Genomic DNA, 25,611 nt, shown 5'->3' on the forward strand with positions numbered 1-25,611 from the left:
GTAGCCTCTCTGTCATATCATGATCACAATAGATCTTACTTCACTGCATTGTGCATCCTTGCTACTCTTCATCTAGAGTCTACCTAGATCTCTATTAAAGCTCTTTGCTAGTGCATGATAATCCTTTCCTCAATATCATATATACCAGGTTTACCAATCACGACAAGTGTTTGTACGAGACTCACAATGATGAGGCTCTATCAATGAAATGTTCAAATTTCACAAACATTCAGCATCTTTCCAGGCATAACCCGGGCCATGATAAGGAGATCTCAGCTGCCCAGCCATCCTGGTCAGGGGGGATCTTCCATGTCCATGGACGGGGATATGTCTGAAAGGCACTTACTTCCAGAAACATATGTCGAAACACAAAAAAATCCCTGCACTTCCTTTATAGGTGAATGAACAAAAAACAGCTCTCGACTCCTAAGAACTTTCATCTCAATAGACCCTTTATTTTTGTAACATTATAGCTGTTATTCAGCCTATATTAGATGTGGCCTTTGAAAGGAGCCTAGACAAAGGTCAGTTGAGTTTACAAACAGTCCAACAGAACAACATGTAAAAAGGTTTACTGCAAGTGCCTCAGCAGCACATGCATAATGAGTACATATTAGAAGATTTTAGAAGCACAATACCGATGAAGAAGAGAGAACTGAACATTGCTACCCCCACATTTATATTACGATGGAGAAAGATTCAACCTCCTCAGCTAGATCATTCTTGATTTTGATCCCCGCCAGACTTCGATTGCGGAACTTCAATACCCATCTCCTTTGTGAGGTCGCCAATGCTCTTCTCCAGGTCATCAATGCGGGATCCCATTTCATCGAGTGAGACTGTTAAGGTGACTACCTCAATGCTTATAGCTCAACCTGTTAACGTGAAGCAGGCTATTTATGCAAAAGCACAAACAACTACCCCTTGAATTGACTGGCCAAGATCTAAGACTGGATACACATATAAATTGATGGTGTAGGACAGGGGCTTGGACTGGCAAGGTTGCCCATCCAAGCTTCATGGCTGGCAGTAACACTGAGCAACCCCCCAACATGTGGAGATGCAATGCAGACAAAACAAAAAGGCACAGTATTTATGTTTCTTGGGCATTAATAAGCCCCTACTACCAAAGCTCCACACAATGATATCAAGGATATTTTTTGTTATGATGGATTCGGACATTGTTTGAAACCTTGCTTGCTGCAACATCGACAACATAAATCTCAGTATTAGTCTTTACATGCCCACAACTTTCTCAAGATTGATTTGTTGGCATTATATGTAGTTCAACCAATATGGAGAATACTATTACCATTTGTTGCAGCAGATTTTGGACCTGCAGCAAACAAAAGAACACAAAAAATCATGATCCTCTCATCTCGATACATGAATAATCACATTCAATGAATGACTCTCGCACTAAATGTATTTCCCATAATTGGTGCACATAGTTTATTACCCACAGACCACACTAACAATACATCATGATAATGGCATTTAGCAGATGGAGGGCATGACGACTTACGCTTGGTCTTGGGTGCTGCAAAGTGCACATCAAGTTCCATAATAATAGAGGCTTGGGGTGATTAACCTAATGTTATGCTCATGGATATCCCCTCCAGTAAATGAATGTTTTGCCACTTAAAAAAGCAAAGAACAGCTTGAGCAATGCTTCCAATTGTTGACAGCCATTAGATAAAGCAACCTTAAAAGATAAATTGGTGTTCTGTTTGCAATCAAGGCCAGACTAATGATAGAGCGTGCACAAAGCCGAAGCAAAGGGAGCAATAGAATGTGCTGAACTGAGAGAGAGAGAAATGAAATGAAATGATATATTAACGTCCTCAAAAGGCCAAAATGACCTATGAGACCAAAAAGGTTACAACAATTGGTGGATCTGATACAATGTCTGTGTGAGAAAAGCTAAAACAACTAAACAACTAACTAAAACTGAAACAACAACTATGAGGAAAAGTAAGGTACTAGGAGCTCCTAATGGATAGCATCTGGGAAGGAAAACTCCAGCAACAAAGGTAAGCATCATATACATCACTATCCAAAGATGTCTCTCATCGGTCGATGGCGGATATCCTCAATGTCCTCCATGGTGAGTACTCTGACTGGACGTCTCCCATGCCGTGCTAGTATGGTCCTGATCCTCTGGTTGTAGTCTCCGCCGGTGTCGAGATGGGCCTCTCATCTTGGGGCGCCTGGACCACCCCAGCTCTATAGCCCGATCAATCAGTGTACCTCTAGTGCGGCTATACTCTGGGGCTAGCTGCAATGCCTGCTGGCCTGACTACTCAATCTCTTGTCGAAAGAAGTCTGTAATCTGCCTCTGTAGGTGTCTCTCCCTCTCTGATCCCCTCCCTCTCAAGAGACCCTCTCTATGTCTATGTAGCTCCAGCAAGTATAATCCGATGCATCTCTGATCCTGGTATCTCATGACTTTGGAAAGTGGTCCGAAGCCCTCTCTGAACAGGCAGTGAAAACGGCCTCGTATCTCATAATATACTGGACAGTGACATGTGTAATGCAACTCTGTCTCTAACTCCATCTGGCACAACTGACAAATCCTGGCCTCAACTGGTACTCCTCTGAATCTGCCAGTCTCAATCTCTAGCTGGTGTGAGGATGTGCACATCTGACCAATAGCACACCGTACCCCATGAGAAAGATGAGTATCCATGTAGCTGGGTCTAATCACAAACCCATCCTCCGTGAGCTGGAGAAGATGATCTCTATAGAAAGCCATCTTCGTACCAAGCTTGTGTGTTGGCTGTATCCATGTCCTCCTAGTGTCCAGCTGAGTCAAGTCATGCCTAATAAGTCTGGTAATCTCTGCGCGTGTGAGAGAGAGGGAGGGTGCATCTAGCGAGTATTGAAATGGAGGTAGCCTGTCCATACTAAAGCCATGCAGTTGGAACAAAGCTGTCATCTGTGCATACCAACATGATCCGTCTCCCTGTGATGCCAACTGTCGTGAAGACTCCAGGGCTAAGCAAGCATATCTGTCTCTAGGGAGAGCCCAAGTGCTATGTATAAAGGAGACTCATCGAGTGAGTGCCTCTACTACCAATGGGGGGGCAACCATCTCTGCACGGATAATATCATGTGGTACGGAGGCCTTGGCCCTAATCATCCGGGAAATCATAGAAACCAAGGGCCTCTCCATACACCTCCATCCATCAGTGCTACCAGCTCGGTTGTGGTGATCCACTGAGGGTCCCAATATCTCCACTCCATACAGCATGGCTGAAGTGACCAAAGTGTCAAAGAGCCAGAGCTTTGTTCGAGGTTCCTGAAACTGAACCTGCGAACACATCCTCTCTAGTCTCCCCAATGCTGCATAAGCTCTGGTCAATCTGGTCTCCGCTGCTCTCCTCAAGGAAAATAGTGGGCCACTAAAAACCACACCAAGATAAGTATATGCATCTGTATACTCCACTGTCTCCTGACCATATGTAAAGGTGGGTGCTGACCTCCTACCCATTGTATTGTGTTGTCCTGTGCAAACGTGTGCAATGCATCCAAATGACGCTGCATCCCCTCTGGAGAATCTGAGATCAACACAATATCATCAGCATACAATAACAGCGGAATCCATGTCCCTGCTAGCTGTGCTCCTCTATCACCCTCCCGCTCTACATAGTCCGAAACCTCATCCACATACATCCCAAATAAGGTGGGAGAAAGGGGGCAGCCCTGTTTCACCCCAATAGTGGAGTGAACCATCTCAGATATACCCTGAGTAGTACGTACCTGCCCCACAACTGTCCTGTATAAAGCCATGATTCCCCAAATCAGCTCTGTGGGCACTCCCATCTCCTGTAGTCTGCGCATCAGTCTGGCTCTCGGTACTGTGTCAAAAGCTTTGCGGAAATCCACAAAGCAACAATAAATCCTCTTGCCATATGATCTGCCCTCCTCAATAATAGCTCTGAGTGTCAAGATATGGTCAAGAGTGGAGAAACCTCTCCTGAACCCTGCCTGCCCTGATGCATGTATGCCCTCTCTCTCTGCCCATCTACTCAACTCCTGCTCAAGAATAGATGCATATAATCTAGCCAATGTGTGACCAATCATGATGGTACGATAATTCCCAGGAAGCATGGGATCCCCTGACTTGAAGATAGGCACAATCGTGGACATATTCCAAGCCTCAGGAAAACCCTCACACATGGCTCGGTTAAACATCATAGCAATAAGCTCTGCAAGCATATCTCTGGCATGAATAAAGTGCTCTGCTACCAAACCATCATGATCATATGCTCTCCCAGTCCTCATCCTGTCAATAGCTTTCCTTACCATCTCAGCAGTAAAGAAAGCACATGTCTCTGGGCATGGCTCCGATGGGTCTGGCAAGGGCGGCTGTCCTGGTGCCGTGTACAGGGATGCTGCATACTCACCCCAAATCTCTGTGGAGGTAATGGCTGGTGATGGTGAATGCTCATGGACTAGTCTCCATGCTTTGCCTGAGTCCTGACTCATAAATAACTGATACAAATCCCTCTCTCACTGAGCAAGATAAGCCCTCTTCTTCCGTCGCACTAGGCGCCGGAAGGTAATCCGTGACTGTCTGTGAGTGATAACACCCATGAGCACCTCTCTCTATAATCTGATCCTCATCTCTCTGCACTCCTCATCATACCAGCTGTTCTGGGGCATGTTCCCAGATCGTCTCCGTGTAGGCTGACTATGGGGATATGCCTCTGATGCTGCACCATGAAGCGTCTCTATCAATATCAGAGTGAGCTCATCTAATGGCCGTCCCGGCTCCTCGGCAAATAAGCGTCTGTATATCTCATCCGTGTACACAGTGTCAGTCTCCCTCGTAAAGGTATAACGAGTGTGTGTGGAGACCTGTCCCAATGGAGCTGTGCTGAACTGAAATGTGAGAGTGAAGGACAAGATAGCATGATCCACTGCTACTCCAACCGGCCTAGTGCCTACCATAAAATCCTGAAAAGAGGGAATGAGATTGGGCTAAGCCATAACATAGTCCACTGTACTAGCACCATGCCGATGTGGAAAGCTAGTGAAACCGCCCGCTGTCGGGAATCTCTGTAGGCCATTCACGATGGCCAATCCATGTGCAGTCCCCATGTCTATCAAATACCGCCCATACTCAGTGTATTCCTCATCCTGTGAGAGTCTAGATAGGCCCATATCCCTAACATCAAGCTCCCTCAACATCTCCTCTGAGGTATCATAAAATACTGTCTGGTTATGGGCGGTCCTGGCATTGAAGTCCCCCAGGAGAATGATGTCACCATCCCTAGAGAACTCCCAAATGTCATCATCCAAAATAGAAAAGGGAGACTGCCCGCTAGGTGATGCATACATTGATGTACTAGGAGCAAAATAGCATATAGCAATGTAGAGATATCTGCCTGTCTCTGCCCTCAGTCTAACCCACATGTACCTAGCCTGCTCATCTCTACGGACTATATGTATCAATGGCTACAGCTCCTCTCTAAACAATACTGCCACTCCTCCTAAGCCGCGTCCTCTATGCTTTGAACGAGTCTCCTGTCTACAAACTGTCTCCCATCAGTATCCACTAACATGTGGCATGGACTGTCCAGGAGCCTAATGCGTCTCACAGTAGAAGATGATGTCCCTCCCAGTGAAACTATCCTCAAAAGCCCCTACATCAAGGCGTAGAGATCCATTACAATTCCAAGTAGCAACTTTGAGTGTAGTCCCATAGGTCTCGCGCCGTCATGAAGAGCGCCTCTCCATAATCACCACTCTATCATCTCTATAGAAGGCCACTTTCCCTTTCTCTCGGGCTGCCCTTATCTTGGGCATAACTTCTTTCATGTGGGCAAGTTGCGAGAGTGTGAGGTCATCTCCAAGAAATATTCCCGTCTTCTTGAGTGTAGGACGTCTCTTCAAGAAGTCCTTCTTCGCTTCCATGGAGGGGAAACGAATGATAAGTGCTCTCTCCTTAGAAGATTCGCCACTACCTTCTCTCTTCTTTCCCACTCTCCATGCCTTTGTGTGCGTGGCTTCAATGCCCATCATAGAGAAGAGCTCCTTGGTTTCCCCTTCCGCATCATCACTGTCTTTTAGACCGGACACTCGTACATGTAAGGCCCGGGTCTTCCTCCTTTGCTCCTCTTCAAGGGTCATGTTGATGATGGTGGGAGTGGGGATGGATGGCGATTCTTTACCTTTCCCTTTCTTGGCGACCTCGATCCATTTCTCTGCCTCGTCCATCTTCTTTTGTGTCTCTGTGATCACCTCCACCCATGAAGATGTCTTCACTTTATGTTGCTCCTCCTCCTCTCGAATGATCCTCATTTGTTCCTTGACTTTTAGCATGCAATTTGGCCTTCACTAGTTCCTCCTTTAAGGCTGAAATCTCAGCCTCTTGCCTCGATGTTCTCTCTTCGAGCTCTTGGATTTTGTCAAATCACTTCTCGAGTTTGGAGAGGCGGTTTATGATTGTGGTAACGGAAGAGTCGACCATCTTCTTGTTTTCTTTGATAATTGTGCTGAGCTTGTCCTCCACCTTCACAAGCTCCTCTTTAACTCCGGTCTTGGCCATGACTTTTTGCAGTACTTCCCACAGCCAATGGATTGGAAATTAATCCATGACACTTGCGCCCAGCGCGAAACAGCAACAGCGGGGGGGGGGGGAGGGGGGTCCGGGGGGGGGGGGGGGGGGGGGGAGTCAAGCCATGTAGAGAAAAGAGAGAGAGAGAGTGTGTGTGTTATGTTGCTGCCTTGGGGGCCTGAGAAAGGGTGGGTGGGTGGGAAAAGGAGGACGAGGGGCTATCAGACAGCCAGACGGCCCAGGGAGCAGGCGGCGGCGACAATACCGAACAGAGGCGCGAGAGAGAGAGAGAGAGAGAGAGAGGAGTAGCCAACAGAGAACAGCAGGGAGAAGGCGGCGGCGAGCAGGGGCGGCCCAGGGAGAAGGCAGCGGCGACAGTAGCGAACATTAGCAAACAGAGGCGCGAGAGAGAGAGAGAGAGAGAGAGAGAGAGAGAGAGAGAGAGAGAGAGAGAGGAGCAGCGAACAGCGACAGTGGCAAACAGAGAACAGCGGGGAGAAGGCGGCGGCGAGCAGAAGCGGCGCAGGGAGAAGTGGCGGCGACAGTAGCGAACAAAGGCGAGAGAGAGCTATCAGACAGCCAGACGGCCCAGGGAGCAGGCAGCGGCGATAGTCAAAAGGCTGAATATACTGCAATGAATACAATCCCGAGTAAGAGACCTTGTAGGCTCATAAGTGAAGGATACAAAAGGGGGGCAGGTCACACAACAATGAATGAACATAAGAATGGGAGAGGCCAACCCACCTATATATAGGTATGGGGCTGGCCGACTGAAGCTGGCTAACAGGTCATCAGGGACCAGAGCTAGAATAATGCTAGAAAAATGGGAAAAATTAGTGGAAAATAGGGTGGCCAGCCCACAATCAGGGGGGATAAAAAGGGAACAAATATGGGCAGCATACAAGGATGAAATGCTAACACACCCTCTCAGCAGCACTAGATGCTGAACAAACTCCAAGAAGCCAAAGATGAGGAGCCAAGGAAGCCTGAGACACCGGCTTGGTGAACAAATCTGATGCATTCTCTGCTCTGCAGAACAATACTCCAAATGCAAATCTCCCGCAAGAACCTATTCACGAAATAGTGATACTGGATCTCAATGTGTTTCGTACGAGCATGAAACACAGGGTTCTTGGCGATGGCGATGCAACTCTGATTGTCACACCAAAGAAGAGTAGATCCGGTAAGAGGAAAGCCGAGTTCTCTCAATAATCTATACAACCAAATCGCCTCACATGCAGCATAGCAAGCTCCTCGATACTCTGCCTCTGTAGAGGAAAACACCACAGTAGACTTCTTTTTACTGCTCCATGAAATGGCTCCCAACCCAAGTGAAAAAACACAACCAGTGGTCAAACGTCAAGTATCTAGATCTCCAACCCAATCTGAATCAGTCCATCCAAGAAGAGTACAACCCTGGCCATAAAAGATGCCAAAATCCAAAGTACCACTCAAGTACCGAAGCACCCTGAATCCTGATAGCACACTGCCAATGCTGCTGACGAGGCTTGGATGTGAAAGAACTCAATAAGCTTACTATGAAACAAATGTCCAATCGGGAGAAGGTCAACCATACCAAACATCCGAAGAGAACCCAATACTGTCCCAAATCAATACCTGGAGAAGCATCAAGAAGAGAAAGCTTCTCACTAGTATCCATAGGAGAAGATATTGGTCTACACCCAGTCATCTGAAACCTGTCAAGAATCTCCCGTGTGTACTTCTACTGAGAAAAGAAAATTTCTTGAGGGGTCTACCAAATCTCAAAGCCAAGAAAGTAATGCAAAAGACCAAGATCTGTCATCTCAAACTCTTGCTCCAAAGCATCCATGACTGATCGGATCCTCACAGAATAAGAACCTGTAAAAATGAGATATTGGCTACCTCATTTTGATAATTCATACGATGATGGTTTTCTTTTCTTCCAAAAGAAAATATGCATTACTAGACCACAATGATAACAACTAACCCCCTCTCAAAGAGGATATATATATATATATATATACCTAGATGAATCCAAGAACATGCCCAATTCACCTTTTAGAAAAGTGCATGTTATATACTCATGGTAGTCAACCCACAAGACTATATAACTATCAACCCCATTATGCATAGTATGGACTAGATACTACGACATCCCCACTAACGTTATCAGTGTCCAATAGTGGGTGTAGAACTCTGTATCAAGATATGCTCTCACACGCACTCCACACACACACACACACACACACACGAGCATATATTCACACAAATCCCTTCATACTGAGTTTCTGCATGAGAGTGGTTTGAATCTGCACCAGAGTGGTGTAGGCCAAGCTTCGGAAAGAACCCATCAATCCACTGGTACCAAGCCCGCGGAGCCTGCTAAGTCACACTGAGACTTCAAGTCCAACTTAGAGTGATGCTCCTTGGACACATGTACATATGCCGAACAACCAAATACCCAGAAATGAACAACAAAGGACTTTTCACCATGGAAAGCCTCATATGGAGCTTTATCTAGAAGAGCAACAGTAGGAGACCTGTTCTGAATATAGACAGCAGTAGAAGCCGCCTCAATCCAAAAACGTAGAGGTGAAGAGGAGTACTCAAGCATAGCACGGGACATCTCCATGATAGTCCAATTCTTCCTCTCTACAACTCCATTCTGTGATGGAGAGTATGTTGTGGTTAGCTGTCTCTGAATGCCCTGATCCTTGCAATACTATTGAAACTTCTGGGATATAAACTCACCCCCTCCATCAGTCTTGAGAGCCTTGTCCAAAGAACTGGTCGCTTTCTCCACCTCAGTCTTCCAATCACGAAAGTACTGAAAGACCTCTTCAGAAAAAAACCAAAGTAGATACTAATTGATGACTTTAGTAGGAAGATGTGGATGTATTTTCTTTTGGATAACGCTGAAGCTTTTGAAAAGTTCAAAATATGGCATAACTTGGTAGAGAATGAGACAAGAAAGAGGGTAAAGAAGTTTCAAACAGATCAAGGAGAATTCACATGAAGTGAATTCAATGCCTACTACAAGGAGCACAGGATCAAGAGAGATTTGACAATTGCTCATACTCCACAACAGAACGGTGTTGAAGAGCGCAAGAATCGAAGAGTGGTGGAGATGGCGTGGTGTATGCTCAAAGGCAAAAGATTACATAATTCTTTTTGGGCCGAGGCAGTAAACACTGCAATGCATATCCTTAGTAGAAGTTACACAAAGGCAGTGAAGGGCATGACACCTCAACAAGCTTATTCAAGTAAGAAACCCTCAGTTGCATATTTCAAGCATAGTTGTCACGGTACGAAAATACGATACCGTACAGGAATTTTTGGTACGACATGAAATTTTCGGATATCGTACGATAAAATACGGTTTTTTTTTTTTTCACTTAACAACCTATGGAGCTTCAAGCTTGAATGTGAGGGAAGGTTGGGAGGGGAGGAGTATATAGTGCTTGAGGAACCAGAACATGGATATGTGTCTCCCCCAGTCGGATCTCCCGATTGTCTCCAAAAAAGAACCTAGATGGGTAATGCAATACCAAAGGTCTCCCAGTGTAGCGTTTATGACAAAGGGACCGTCCTTGCACAAATACAAGCAGTGCATCTAGGGTGATAGGTTTAGGGACTCCTCTCTAGATCAAAATGGCCATGTCCAAATCTTCTCCCTTGTACATAACTTGAGAATCTAATTGTCTAGCCTACCTATACCAGGGATCTCCAAGTGATGTAACAAGATTCTCTCATCCTACCAATCAAGTGTACACTACCAGTCTACCTTGGCAAATTTTTTAGGTCTCTCAACAACCCCATATGAAATACTGAGTGGACACAAAAGTTGCGAAGTATTGCAGGCATTTGGGATTTTTGTTAAGCAGGGTTTCTATATTTTTTTTAAGTATTTGGGAAAAAAAATCAAAGTTTTTTTTTTGGGAGGAGGATTTTTTATTTTTTTTTAACGTTCCATACGAACCCGTTACGGTATCATACCGTACGAACTGTACAGTACGAATGGGTTCATACCGGTAGTACGAGAAACAACTATGATTTCAAGACATGTGGATGTGATTGTTTTGTGCATGTTCCAGAGTCATCCAAAACCAAGTGGGATTCCAAGAGTGGAAGTGTATCTTCTTAGGGTACAGTATGGAATCAAAGGGTTATCGATAATACGAACCGGAGGCAAAGAAGATAACTGTTAGCCATGATGTGGTGTTTGAGGCATAGTCTCATCAAGTGGAGGAGAGGACTCTCTCCATACTATCCCTCAACGAAGAAGTAACCCAGCACAACCACCAGTGACAATACCAACTCCACAAGAGGCGGATTCATCAGATGATGAAGAGAAGCTTGCAACGCCTCAGAAAGGACCATATCCTAAATGGGTGAAGCAGCTCTTGGATGGAAAAGCTTCGCTAGCAATCACAAAAGAGCCAGCAACTATTCGCATATCCAAGAGAAGAGAAGAGAAAAAGAGGACCTCTGCTCACATTGTCAATATGGCCTTGATGGCTAAGATAATGAAAGTATAGGAGCCAACAAACTTGGAGGAAGCATTAGCAGATCCAAACTGGAAGGGGACCATGGAGTTGAAGTTCGACTCAATTTTGAGAAACCCCACTTGGGGTGGATCGTCTTGCAAAACAAAAGGTTATTTGCACCAAGTGGGTTTGAAAAGCCAAGGACAAGTCTAATGGCACATTGGTTAAGTACAAGGCTAGGCTTGTGGCGAAGGATTTCTTCCAGGAGACATTTGTCCCCACAGCTAGATTGACCACACTATTCGTACGGTACTTGCCTTGCCCGCTCATGGGAAGTGGCCGATATTGCAGATGGATGTAAAGTCAGCTTTTCTGAATGGCCATCTCAAGGAGGATGTTTATGTGGCACAACCACCTAGGTTTAAAATACCCGGTTCAGAAAACAAAGTATGCAAACTCCGGAAGGCATTGTATGGGCTAAAACAAGCCCCTCGAGCATGGTACCAACGGATAGATGCTTTCTTTGTAAGTATTGGTCTTTCTAAATGCCCATCACATGCAAATTTGTATATTTTCTCTGAGCAAGGCAAGTACATGATCACTGCCCTATATGTGGACAACCTCATTATGACAGGGAACCATAAAGAGAAGATCTAGCAAACACAGGAGATATTGAGTTCAAAGTTTGATATGACAAACCTTGGACTTATGCATTTTTGTTTGGGAATAGAGATTTGACAACAATCAGATGGAATCTTCATTTCTTAGTAAAACTATGCACGTGAAATTCTAAAGGGATTTGGCACATGTGAGTGCAAGTCAATGGTTACACCCATGGAGGTTGATGCAAAGCTTTCTGTTGTGGATATAAAGGAGTACAGGAAATTGGTGGAGAGTTTGATCTTCCTATGCAGTACACGGCCTAACATCAGCTTTGCAGTTTTGGTGTCCTACGCAGGTTCTCAAATCAACCTCGAGAGAACCATTGGAAGGCTACAATGCAGAGTTTGAAATACATCAAAGCTACCATTGGGTATGACATCACTTACAAATCGAGCAATTCCTTGACTAGATTTTGAGACTCAGATTGGGTAGGAGATTGTGATAGCAAGAAATATACTTCTGGTTACTGTTTTTGTGACTCAGATTGAGTAGGAGATTGTGATAGCAAGAAATATACTTCTGGTTACTGTTTTCTTACTGGGTTTGGAATTACGTCCTAGATCAACAAGAAGCAGCCTACAATGGCACTTTCTTCATTAGAGACTTAGCACAAGACAACATGCTTTGCTTCATGTCAAGCAGTCTAGTTGAGGAGGATCTTAGAAGACATGGGTGTTGCTCAAAAGGAAGTGACAATATTGCTACACGACAATCAGAGTTGCATCGCTATTGCCATGCACCCGATGTTTCATGCTTGCACGAAGCACATTGAGATACAGTATCATTATGTACATGAGCTAATTATGGATGGAGAGGTGAAGCGTGTCTATTGCCCGACAACAAATAATTGTGTAGACCTTTTCACAAAGGCTTCATCGACTCGGCGTTGAACCGAAGAGATAGTTCACCTACGGGTAACATTGAGGGGAGGTGTTGGGAAAGCATTTGCTCAATGATCCACCCTTCTGTTGTTTCTGTGGGTGACGGATGTGCTCTATTTTGTAAGGCTCCCTTTATGAGTAGTAGTCGTTGTGGTGAGCACCCAAGCACCTGACAATTCCTAGTTTAGACACTGGTGGCCAATGGTGGCCAGATGGTTAGGAGACAACTTACGTAGACTTGACACTGCCAAGTATGATGCATGCTTGTGTGGTCTACGTGACTGCATTAGTGAGTGCTAGACAACAAACCGAGGACACACTGTTCTCGGGTTGCGGGGCCCGTTTGAGTGCTGTGGTTGGTTAGTCATTTTGGACAAAGTCGTGAGTTGGCCAACATGGACAACCTTCGTCTATGCCGACCTTGGGAACTATATATAGCCTACTTTGGTAGCCTTAGTTCATCATCGAGTGCATTGTGTTCAAGCACTCTTGAAAGCAAGACATCCTCCGTCTAGAGTCTGTCTAGATCGCCATCGAAGCTCCTTACCCGAAGCATAGGGTTGGGCAGATGCCCATCAGTTTTGTAATCAAATTTTTGCAAGCAATAATATTGTTTACTCTCTACTTCTTTCTGCAATTCGGTGCTTTGAATTGTGTTGATCTTGCTTCCGCTATTGTGTATTCTTACACTACACACATGGATATGGAAGGTAAGTGATATAGAAGGAAATGCATCTTGATTCAATTTGGGAAGTGATATAGAAGGAAATGCATCCTTATTCCCATCAAGAGCACAATTTGAAAAGTGATATGGCCTCCCAACCAACTGGGAGTTGTCACATGGAGCCAATGCGGAATATATTTTGGCAACATGCAAAAGGATTTGCCCTTTACTAAGAAGCTTTAGTCTTTCTTTCTAGAATGGCAACACTCCTTGACCCATAAGATGGTTCAAGGCCTACTAGAAGGCCTTCAAAACCAATTTTTTTATCTTCTTGATTTGACTTTTCTTTCTTTCAAAAACAAGTGAAAGCACAGGCCTGTCTTTGTTGTTATTCACATACAAAGGTGCATGCACACACTCACAAAGATTATTCGCTTCATAAAGCATGGATGAGAAGGTTCAATGTGAGGTTCTTTGAGCTAGGGCACATTCTAACGTTAATATTAAAGCCAAACATGGGAATTGTGTCCCCAAAGCATAGAGGTTAGGGAGTTGTTTGAAACGGGTTTCCTAAAAGTTTCAAACGCATTTCAAACGGGTTTCGTAAAATCAGCCCAAAGTTTCCTACAAGTTTTTACATGTACAAAATTTCAAATATATATTGTATAAAATATGTAAAAATAACACTGAATGCATAGAATACATGGAAACATCAATTTGATGCCTACGGTCTTTGAATCACAAATAACCAAAACCATATAATCATCCATCATCAATGCTCATGATTCATAGACCATGGTCCACCGTCCATGATCCATGATCCGATCATCCATCATTCCATGCCACAAAAAAAAACCATACATGACACTACATAGGTGAAAAGTTTGGAGTGTTCATGTCACATGAATCATGATAAATCACCAGTCATGGCCTAATGCCCATAAAAAATACAAAATAAATCATGATAAGCCACATGGCTCATGGACAATGGCTCAAGCTCTCAACCTAGCTAGTAGCTAGTCTTGCAAGTTCTCAATCCCCTCGCCCTCATCATCGTCATACTCAAACTCACTGTGAGAATCTGAATCGGATGTGGAGAAAGACTTAGCTGCTACACTCGCCTCTACTGTTGCAATGGTACTAGCACCTGCTGCTCTGCAGATGAATGTGCACAAATAACACGTGCAAATGCTATGATCTCCTCATGTGGCATGGCATAAATGTCACACTCCTCTCGAGGAATCTCTCGGACTTCTTTCACTTTCTCAATGTCAATTTTATCGACAGTGACTTGGCGAGACTCAATGGGATTCCCTACCTGCTCAATTAGGCAGAGGTTGCAATGACAAAATACCAACCACTCTAATTGAACAGTAGACAACTGTTTCCTCTTCTTTGTGTAGAAGAGGGTCCAAGTGCTCCAATTCCTTTGGCAAGGACCCAAGCTACAATCCTGTGATAGGATTCGAATGGCGAGAGATTTCTATCATAATTCATGCAACAAAAGAAGTTGAAGCCCCTATTAGTAATAAGTATACTACAAGTGGATTCTTATGCAGGACTCAAGAGTCAAGAGTTAAGACTCACCAAGTGAGGAGTGCTAATGCCATATTTCTCCCACCATGACACTGGTTGTAGTTGTGTCTCCCGCATTTTGGCCGTCACTGAACCAAATTTAAATCTCCATCTTGCCCCAAATTGGCCTAAATTAGCAAGCTTCATGTACTAAGCAAATTTGATTTTTTTTTTTTTTAAACACACACCTGGTTGCAGGCACGCGACCCGAGGGAGGAGTGACGGATTCGTGAAGAAACATGCACGTCAAGGACGGCGCAGATTTCGATGTTGACGATGAGGGAGAGCCGCACACGGAAACAAAGACTTTATTAAAATAGTCGCACCCAAGCGAGGTTGGATTTGGGGAAAAATTTTGCCTTAAAAAAACGTGTTTCCTACAAGGAAATGTTTCCTTCCGTGAAGAAAACGCGTTTCCTAGCAACTATGCCCCAAAGGGCATAGCTTTGTCGCATTAACCATGAGGTGAGGCTAACACTAATTAGTAGTATTAATTAGAAATCAATAATTAATAACCCCATGTAAAATGACCTGAAGCTAAAAACGAATCATTTATGGAGTATGTAAGTGAGCACAAGCCTCGTTACTAGGACACTTCCTCTAATGGAAAAATCCACGGGAAGACTGACCTATGTCAAACTCAACCTCGTGGGCTCTCATAGTATTGAACACTACGGTTGTGCAAGGGGCTTTGGTACGATGTTGGTCTAGCCTCAAGCTCAAGGGAGCTCTCGTAGAGAAGCTATGTCGGGGTGAAGAGCTAATCATTTTCCTCTTGATCGGCTTGGATTAATCTACCAAATTGTCCTCCCAAGGATCACCTAATACACAAGCACAAACAAAGTTAGAGAGACCAAATAAAAGGGGTGTAGGGCCTAGGCAAGCTCACCACCCAACCGTAAGTTCGCTTCCGCAAACCTCCTTCAAGCCAAGGGCTAACGTTCCACTCTCACAAGCCAAGCCAGTCAGCCTTGGCATCCCATAGCACCTCAGCCTGCTGTCCAAGGGGACCCTCGGCAAGACCGCATGTGATCCGCCACGTCCATGGCAGGAGTAAGCCTATTGGTCCAGGTCCAAACCACAATGAATCAATAATAACCCAAGACTCGCTTATATAGTACTTATTGCTGCTATAATTAAGAGTCCAGTTATAAATAGCCCATAACCTTGGATTTATTAAATATGAAGCCTAGCCACCTGAATCTACTTGCTTTCCCTAATCCCAAGGCTCCCCTAACCTTGCTAAATTAGTCCCTAACCCCAAGGGTTAGTACTAGGTACCTAACATTCCTCCCCACTTACGACATTTCCACCCTTGGAAATAAATGAAGAAGAATATCACACAAAAATATTTGCTTTAAGGGCCTCACACCCTCTGTATTAAGAATCTCTAGAGTTTTTCTTTCCAAGGTGGCAGCATTTAATGGATCCATGAGATAATTTATAGCCTATTAGCAAGCTCACAAAACAATTGCTGCATAGTACCCTTTTCTCCTCTCCTTAACCTGCAATTTCCAAGTGACGGCTTCATCACATGCCTGCCTTTGCTATTCTTCACACAAACACGCCTGCAGACTCCCAAGAAGTAATTATATTTATATAGAATGGATAATACAAGAGCCAAGGTCTAATGTGGAGTTATTTCAGCTAGGGTGAGATCACTTTTATTCTTTTTAAACTTCTTAGAGAGAGATTATTATGACGTCTTCTCAAACTGAAAAGTCTTTATCCCTTGCAAAGGAAAGCATGGAATCATACAAACGCTGTTAGATCAGCCGTGCTTTGGCCTGAGTCGCCTGTTTCACCATGTGCCCTCCCATCCTACATGAGACCAACCATACCTTGCAGTCAAAAAAAAACTCATTTTCCTACACAGAAAACTCCCCAAAAAACATATTTAAGACAGTTAAGTCATAGGCAGTGACAAATCAATCAGATTAGCACATCTGTGAGTCCGACTCACAGATTAGCACATCTGTGAGTCGGACATGATATGTTAACAACATTGACTCAAACCATACATACAACATTACTATGTCAAATTTTATTAAAAGGTGTGAGGGAAAGACAACAGGTCTAGACTTGAATTTCAACCAGAAAAGCCTTAAACTAGCAGCCAATTATAAATCTGACAGTAAAGAACACCTGCCATTACCCATTTCTTCTAAAAGCAAGAGCAGGCCTCAGTAAAACCAGCAAAAACCACATCGAGAGAAAACATAAACTGCAAAAGAAATTAGCATGGTGTCCGCCGACGACAAGCCACATTGCCAAACACTTTCCCAAGCCAAGGGCTGCCCTAGGAAACGGCACAAACGCACCCTCCAGGCAACACAGTCCAACCCCCACTACCTCCAAACCTCGGCTTGTTTGCGTTTATAGACAGGTTGACAAACATGAACCCACTCCTGGTCGGCCTCATGATGCTCACGTGAGAACCCATTATAGTGGGCGAAATGCCGATGTTGATGCATCACCTTCGCAGCACGATGTGTTACATAGGGATTTATTGCTTGAGGATGTATTGCATGGTGATGTACAGCAAAGTGTGCAGGCAGATAAGTCACATGTACACACCTTGCAGCATCTTGGTTATGATGTCCATGTTGACAATGATGTCTTATGCTCTTCCATTGCCATCATACCTGATAACTTTCCAACCCTTATAGGGGTAGTGCAGATCTATGAGAGGCACCAAACTAGATCTAGCGCCATGTTTTCTGCCTCCATGAGAGTTGTCTCATGGAATGTGCAAGGCCTTGGTGGCGTCTTTCCTCGCCACCCCGAAGTAGGTCATCAGGAACCAGCTTGACCCTCCAGTTACACATGGTTCCATAGATATTTTGCTCATGCAAGAGCATAAGCTTGATACAGTACACTAGATCTAGCAAGCTTTTATCTGAAAACACTTTTTGATCCGCTGCAAATGGAACTAAAGGTGGAGTATGTAATTCAGCAAACTAAAGGTGGAGTATGTACTTCAGTGACAGCTGCAATATGATTGGTCATGGAGTCATAATCCCTTCCAGAGCAAGGCGGATTATGCTTATGCAAGGTGGATTGAAAATTGGTGTGCTGAATGTGTATGCTCATAACCGCAGAGGAGAAAGAATTCTTTTTTGGAATGCCATCATGGACTCTCTCCCTCAAGCAAATCATTGGACCGTTGGAGGTGATTTCAACATGGTTAAGCAACCTGCACATAAGAAGGGGGGGACATGAAGGCATCATTCACCCGCTTGAGAGAGCATCTTGGGAAAGATTTATCTTTTCCTTTCATGGGGTTAAGGACTGTTGGTTAGAGGATGACTTCCATAGGAAGCCAGATTCACTCCTCTTTTCTTGGAATAATTGCAAGAGCGGTGCATGTCACATTTATATATATACCTAGATGAATCTAGGAACATGCCCAAATTCACCTTTTAGGAACGTGCATGTTATATACCCATGGTAGTCAACCCACAAGACTATATAACTATCAACTCCATTATGCATAGTATGGACTAGATACTACGACATCCCCACTAACATCATCAGTGCCCAATAGTGGGTGTAGAACTCTATATCAAGATATGCTCTCATACACGCACTCCCCACACACACACACACATAAGAGCATATATTCACACAAAGCCCTTCGTACTGAGTTTCTGTCAAACCTCCGGAGATGCAGGGCAGACTCAGCCATAATGAAGCCTAGCACTAAGGGAAGTAGCAAATAGAAAGAATTAGTACAACAAATAAGTAGTTGATAGGGCAATTGCACCACTAAAGATAGAAAGAATTAGCACAATATCAACTGGCCGCAACTCGGATGAAAACTTCACAATGTGCAATCTGCATGTCCGCTAATACAGCTGAATTATATACCTAGATGAATCCAGGAACATGCCCAAATTCACCTTTTAGAAACATGCATGTTATATACTCATGGTAGTCAACCCACAAGACTATATAACTATCAACTCCATTATGCATAGTATGGACTAGATACTACGACATCCCCACTAACGTCATCAGTGCACAATAGTGGGTGTAGAACTCTGTATCAAGATATGCTCTCACACACGCACTCCACACACACACACACACACACATAAGAGCATATATTCACACAAAGCCCTTCGTACGGAGTTTCTGTCAAACCTCCGGAGATGCAAGGCAACAAACTCAGCCATAATGAAGCCTAGCACTAAGGGAAGTAGCAAATAGAAAGAATTAGTTCAGCAAATAAGTAGTTGATAGAGCAAATGCACGCTTGGACTGTAGCATGCAATAGGTTGACCATCGTAACACGCAACAAAGCCTTCTTCAAACCTGTGAGTTCATGCAATCCACTTTACTTTAAGAGAGAAGAGTAGAGAGAGAGAAGATGAGAGTCGACACCAGAGTGGGTCCCAACTACCTAACGCAAGGACGAGGAAGACCGTACGCAGGCCGAACCATATGCTGAACTAATAGCATTGTAGAAGACTCTATGAAGCCACCTATGTGAATCCAGAATTGATGAGGATATGCACATATGTTGGCTGAAGATGAGAGGACCTTCTATGCTGTCTTGGATTGAAGCACAGAGTGCTTGAGGCTGTTTGTATGCTCCAAGAACCCGAGAGATCTCAAGCACACATGTTCTCTTGAATTGCTTTGCTGAATTCTGAATGAATGAAGTGATTTATGCAATGGGCTACGCATATTTGCTGCTGGTCGCTGGAGGAAAAGGAGCTGTTGGCCAATTGTACATGCCCATGATTTGTGTAAAAGAGGCATTATGATTGACATTTGATGCTGCCATCTTGTTATTTGATGCTGGCCGACTGCTATATGCTAGCTGACTGGCTGTTTAGGGGGTGTATGGTATGTGAACACCATACACAATGCCTTCCCCAATGTGGTAAGCCTTATGGGCTGGCCCATGCCCTAGATGATGCTTACATGCTTTCTATATACTTCTATGTGACTAACCTAATGCTAGGCTGACTTCTACATGCTTCTAAATGACGAATTCTCCAAGTGGATAAGAGAACTGACATATGCAAACTCTCTAAGGCTTGGAAGACTGACCTCCTACATAGCTCGTGCCTGACATGTCCTAGACTGAGGCTCACAATGGGCCCAGCATACGACAAATAATCCTAAAAAAGGTATTAATACTGTATGATGGTACATATAATGCTGAGCCAGTGTGTCACATAGCACCATAGTGTAGGGTGCATGTGACATTCCCTCCTGCTTAGCTTGGCGGCAGGTTCATGGCTTCCAAGAAGTCTAACAACATTTGCGAGTACTCCTCGAAGCATTCTTCATCTAGCCATATGCTTCATGAGTGCCTGGGTCCTTGAACTTCATATAGAATTGTCTTTGGCTTCGTCAACCATCTCTAGTTGTTGCTCATCAAAGACCACCTGCAATGTTTGTCCAACATAGGGCTTCAACCAAGAAACATGGAAGACATTATGCATAGTCCAACTACTTGGTAGCTTTAGCTTCTTGGAGACATTACTAAGCTTTTGGATAATCGGAAAAGAGCGAAAGCTTCAAAATGAGAGCTTGGAACACTGCTTGCCCACTTGCTTTGATCTCTGCTTCATGATCAGGAGATACACCCAATCCCCTTCTTTATAATTGATATCTCTTCTAGACTTATTGGCTTGCCTAGTATATGCTTCATGTGCTTTGGTGAGGTGCTCTTTTAGTGACTCAATGATTTCTAAAAATGTTTCTGTGGTCTTGTTGGCCCTCCAAGGAAGGCGACACTATCCTCGTAAGAAGTGACGAGAAACAACGCCCAAATGCTGCCTCATAAGGAGTCTGACCAATACTGGATGAATGATTCAAGATTGCATGTACTAAAAGAAGATAATGTTCCCACCTCAACTGTTGATCATGGCAATGCGACTTGAGAAACTGATTATAGTTCTGTCAAGCCATCTATCTGAGGATGGAATGCGCTGGACAACTGTAACTTGGTTCCAAAGTTGTCAAATAATGCTCTCCAAACATGTGAAGGAAACTTTGGATCCCTATCAAATGTAATTGTCATTGGCAAACCACATATGGGATACCAAAGGCGAAAAAATATCTTCTACTGTGGCCATTGGCTTGCACGGAATGAGCATGCAAAACTTACTGAATCAGTCAACAATAGTCATGCGTTGTGTGTTCCTGGACACAAATGCTACTAGAAGGGATCCCATGCTGATGTTCTGGAAAGGTCCTTCAGGAACTGGCAAAGGCTGTAGCAACCTTGCTTGCTTCATATGAGGAACCCTCACCTTTTGGCAAATCTGACATGATTGGACATATTGATAGACATCCCTTCTCATAAAATGAAGGCTCTATCTTCTCCAATGTACTGATACCGCAATGTCCTCCAACAAGAGTCATGGGCATCGTGAAGAAGTGTATATCGCTTTTTCCTAAGTATGCATAGCCGGTTCTTGAAATAACCAACCATCTTGGATGGTATAGTGACCCGGTTCTGACTCAAGGACCAATCTACCAATCTATACTGAGTCCCGCATTTTATATAATCCTCATATTGTGCCTTGATACTATCTAAATCTTTTCCATGTATTTCGAGCACAATGGACTCCTACACAGTCTGAATGGTACCTTAGCAATTTAGAGCATCAGCAATGGGGTGATTCTTACCAGGAATGTATTCAATCATTCCTCAAAAATGCTGGAAGATCTGACTCCATCTGGCTTGTCTGTCACTCCATTGGACAATAGGGATGGTTTACAGCCATTTAAGTGCCTGATGATCTGTCTTAATTGTGAACTCCCTCCCGTAAAGGAAAGGTTTCCAATGCTTAGGAGCCGTCATCACCCCAACAACTCTTTGTTATACACTGAATAATTCTTCTCTGCATCATTTAATTTCCGGATATAATAAGCCACTAGGCGCCCTTCCTACCGGAGGACAGCTCGCATTGGTAATCAACTCAAAAGGATCATCCCATGAAGCCAACTTGAGAACCAGAGACTCAGAGGCAACTTTCTTCATTGCATCAAACGCCTCTAGTGCTTTGCCCATAAACGGACACTTTCTGCCGACGTGTCTTCACGCCCTTAAGCAAATCTGTAAGAGGTGTGCACGGTCGGAAAATTTGTGCATGTGGAAATTGTATGCTTGATAGAGACCTACAAAAGATCAGATCTCCTGAGCATTCTTGGGAACATCCCATTCAAATTGCCCTTACCTTTTTAGGGTCAAGACTAATCCCATCTGCACTGATAACATATCCCAAACAGTGGATTTCGTCTACTCCAAATTTGCTCCTTTTTGCATTAATATAGAGCTAATTGTCTCGCAATAGTTGCAAGACCTCTTCAACATCCCACTCATGCTGCTCTGCAGCAACAGAAAATATGAGGCATGCCCATCATTTCCATGGGGTCTTGACACTCGTTCCCGTCACACACAGGGGATGCAGACCGCTATATCATCTAAAAAGATGAACACACACTTTCCTATGAGCTCCACAAAAACTCAAGACATCATCTTGTTAAACATCGCCAGTGCATTGGTGAGTCCGAATGGCATTACGGTGAGTCTGAATGGCATTACCACAAACTCGTATAGTTGTCGCGTTCAATCTTAGCTATTTTGGAATGTCAACCGTAAAGATCCGAACCTGATGATAGCCACTTGTGAGATCTAGCAAAAGAACTTCGCACCATTAAGTCACTCAAGAATATACTAAATCTAAGGCATTGGGAACTTGTTTTTAAATCTGAGCTTACTCAGTGCCCTATAGTTCACGGATAATCGTGCCGACTTGTCTTTCTTTTGCACAAATAAATTAGTTGCATCAAAGGGCAAAGATGAGAGACAGATAAATCCAGCTCGGAGTAACTAGGAAAGCTACTACTCCAGTTTGCCCTCCAAGTTCCAACACCTTAGAAAGACGACACGGGAACTTATTGGGCGGTTCTATCTCGGGGACAAACTCAATGTGATGATCCTTAGGGTGACTAGGTGGAAGATCATCCTTTAGCATAATGTCTTGAAACTGTGCAGGAGACCATCCAGCCGTTGTGTCAAACGGGTTGTTGATTTAACAACAGACTACTAGCTACGAACATAAATCAAGGCACATTCGGGTCCTTTTCTGATGGGGCACATTGCAGGATAGTGACCCTTCCCGTAGGGACGTAAGGTGTACCCCCGACATAGTTTAGGTGAGGGACAGGAGAAGCGACCCATGGATCTTGCACGGGGATGTGGTCCATACAACCCCATGGCCCCTAGTTCATGAGGTGCTCAGGCTCAACGAGTCTGAGGATCCTAGGCTATGTTTTTGCGGGGGGTACTTATGTGAGCCGCATCTAATAATGGTCGGAGACGTGTGTTGTCTATCAAGGTGTGCGCCGCACCTAATAACAGTCTATAGTGTGAGCTGCACTCAATGATGGCTGGATGGTTTTTCGATGAGTCATCTGCATAGTAGTTCTGTATACTTGCATAGCATTATGTACAGATCATTTAGCATCAAATAAATCGAGATAAAGAACTCTTTTAGAAAGAATTGTCTTGTTGTTTTACAAGTGGGTGAGTAAAGGAGATTGGCTATGTGGGAGAAATCTGTAATAACCGTCTGAGAAGTATTATGTCAGGTCTGTTGCTCGGTATACTATCTCAGTCCTACGTCCCTGTGACATCTGCGTCCCAGCAAGTACATGCCCACGCATCTCTTACAACATGACCCGTGTGAGTGGACCAAGCCCCTCTCAGAAGAGGCAATGGAATCTCCCCTGTATCTCATAGTAAACCGAGCACCTAAGCATGTATTGTGCCTCATCTTCCACGTGTGGTGCATACTCTGCATATCTTATCCTTCGATGAGATCTCATCAACTTTGCTAGTCTCGACTTTGAGGCAGTGTGGGGATACCCTGAGCTAGCCAATCACGATAAGCATGCATATGACATGTATCTATATGTATCTCGGGATCTCAATGAATCCATCCCTAAAACTCTTGGTAAGTGCTCCCTATAAAACTAGGATTTCGTGCCATCTCCGAGGAAGGAGCCATGTCCGATATATAGCTCCAGCCAGGAAATCCTGTTGATCTCTAGTCGTGAGAGGTCCAAGAGTGGAGAGTCCATACTATACTAAAAGGGGGGAGACAGTCCATCTAGAGGCCATGTGCATCAAACCACTCGACTATCTTGCAGTACCAAGATGGCATGGATAATGATGGTGATGGTGCTGATGAGGTGGAGGGTAGTCCAACCAGCCTAACTCGCCGCCTCTCCCTCTCCTCATGTACCTGCATAGAGAAGACTAGTGCCAACCTCGGGAGGCGATACCATCAAGTGTATATATACATGCTGGATATAGGTGATGTGAGTGCAAGTGCACGATGTGTGCATGAGGCAAAGGGAATGTGAGTGTGCATGTGGTGCACATGTAAGTGTACATGTGGGTGCAACTAGTTACAACTTTTCACTTTAACCCTGCTCATAACTCATTTATGTCCTATCCATCCATCCTAGCTCGCAATCGATAAAGCCTAGCCTCAAAAGACACACCAGCCAAATTAAGACCTTTGGAGTCATAACAAGATGCAAGAGGCTAAATTGTAGACACAATTAAATGTGGTGAAGATCATCTTTCAAAAACCTGATCTAAAACTATGGGAACTTCCAAATCCTCAAACCTATAGAGGTTTTGGTTTTGCCACCAATGTGGTGAACTTCCAAACTACAATCTGTTGAATCTCTCTTGTCAGTGCTGCCATGAACTCTCGCTTCTATCAATTTGTTGATTCTTCAAAAAAGTAAACCAATAATTGGTCCAAACTCTCAAAAAACTTACGCACTTTTTAAGTTTCAAAACCCTCCTTCCAGTTTGGACCTTGCCCTCTATTCAATTCTACATGTATCCACATGGGCCTGAATCTAGACTTCCTCACTCTCAAACATTGTAAGTTGTTTGCTCTAGAGCTTTCTTCCCAATTACCACTTGCTCTGTGCAAATATGTAGTTCTTCGCTTGTCCACACGCAAATCCAAGGTTTAAAACATGGTGTCTATATATGTAACTCTCCCACTATATAAATAAAAATAAAAAAATTGGAAAAAAAAAACTCAAAGAATTGAATATCAAAATGCCATCTAATGTAAAATTAATCTCTCCAAAGAATTAAGCATCAAAATGGCATCTGAATATATAATCAATAGGATTAAGTAGAAAAAATGGCATTTAAATATATAATCAAACTCTTCCAAGAATTAAATAGCAAAAAGGCATCCAAATGTATAATTATCTCTCCAAAGGATCGCTCTAACCCAGATTAGCCGAAGGTCCAAGGTTCCAACTGTAATGTTTTACCCCCAAAAAAAAAAAACAAGAAACGAACACAACATGTCTGTCTGCCACGATCAATTCAAAGAAAGATTAAAACACAGAGAAAAGCATGGAGTTGAGCGTACCATGGGTTTTTACTGCTGAAGGATTGAAGAGCTACGCTGCCAATTTTCAGATCGTGTTCTGCGGTGTGGTTGCTGCTGCAAGCAAAGAAATGAACGTTTTGAGGATAAAAGGTTGTCCGCAGCACATTTGAAATTACCCAAACAGTAAGCAATCTTGCCCGCCCTTCTTCCCGTCCAAGTGTGTAACTAGAATGTTGGGCACATCTGTCCGTGTGGTTTCCCATGGCCAAGTGTGGACTATTTCAAACTAGGTTTTTTTTGTTTTTCGTGTGGTTTCTCATGGCCAAGTGTGGACTATTTCAAACTAGCTTTTTTTTGTTTTCCGAGCCGGGGTCACGACGGGCGGCCAAAGCAT

At 43.9% G+C, this 25,611-nt stretch overlaps 1 protein-coding gene across 1 annotated transcript; it reads right to left on the minus strand.

The window, feature by feature from the left end:
- Window positions 1-434: 434 nt before the first annotated feature.
- LOC147609947 (heat shock factor-binding protein-like) lies at window positions 435-25,394 on the minus strand. Its single transcript, XM_086787122.1, has 5 exons — window positions 25,257-25,394; window positions 16,576-16,638; window positions 1,313-1,336; window positions 1,158-1,200; window positions 435-833 (listed from the first exon to the last, which is right to left on the minus strand). Exons 1-5 carry the CDS (start codon window positions 25,257-25,259, stop codon window positions 718-720), a joined length of 249 nt encoding a protein of 82 aa, XP_086643248.1. The 5' UTR covers window positions 25,260-25,394; the 3' UTR covers window positions 435-717.
- Between the last annotated feature and the right edge of the window lie 217 nt (window positions 25,395-25,611).

Source organism: Cibotium barometz, chromosome 50 (assembly GCF_041138505.1).
Source record: "Cibotium barometz isolate CiBa-2024 chromosome 50, ASM4113850v1, whole genome shotgun sequence".
NCBI lineage: Eukaryota > Viridiplantae > Streptophyta > Polypodiopsida > Cyatheales > Cibotiaceae > Cibotium > Cibotium barometz.

Bases quoted from the DNA above. Each gene is read 5' to 3' on its own strand.
- LOC147609947 (XM_086787122.1), bottom strand. The intron at 1,337-16,575 runs GTATGATTCCAT...TGTTTGCTGCAG, and splicing joins CGGCTGATCTAACAGCGTTT to GTCCAAAATCTGCTGCAACA. The intron at 834-1,157 runs ATATCCTTGATA...TAACAGTCTCAC, and splicing joins CGAATCCATCATAACAAAAA to TCGATGAAATGGGATCCCGC.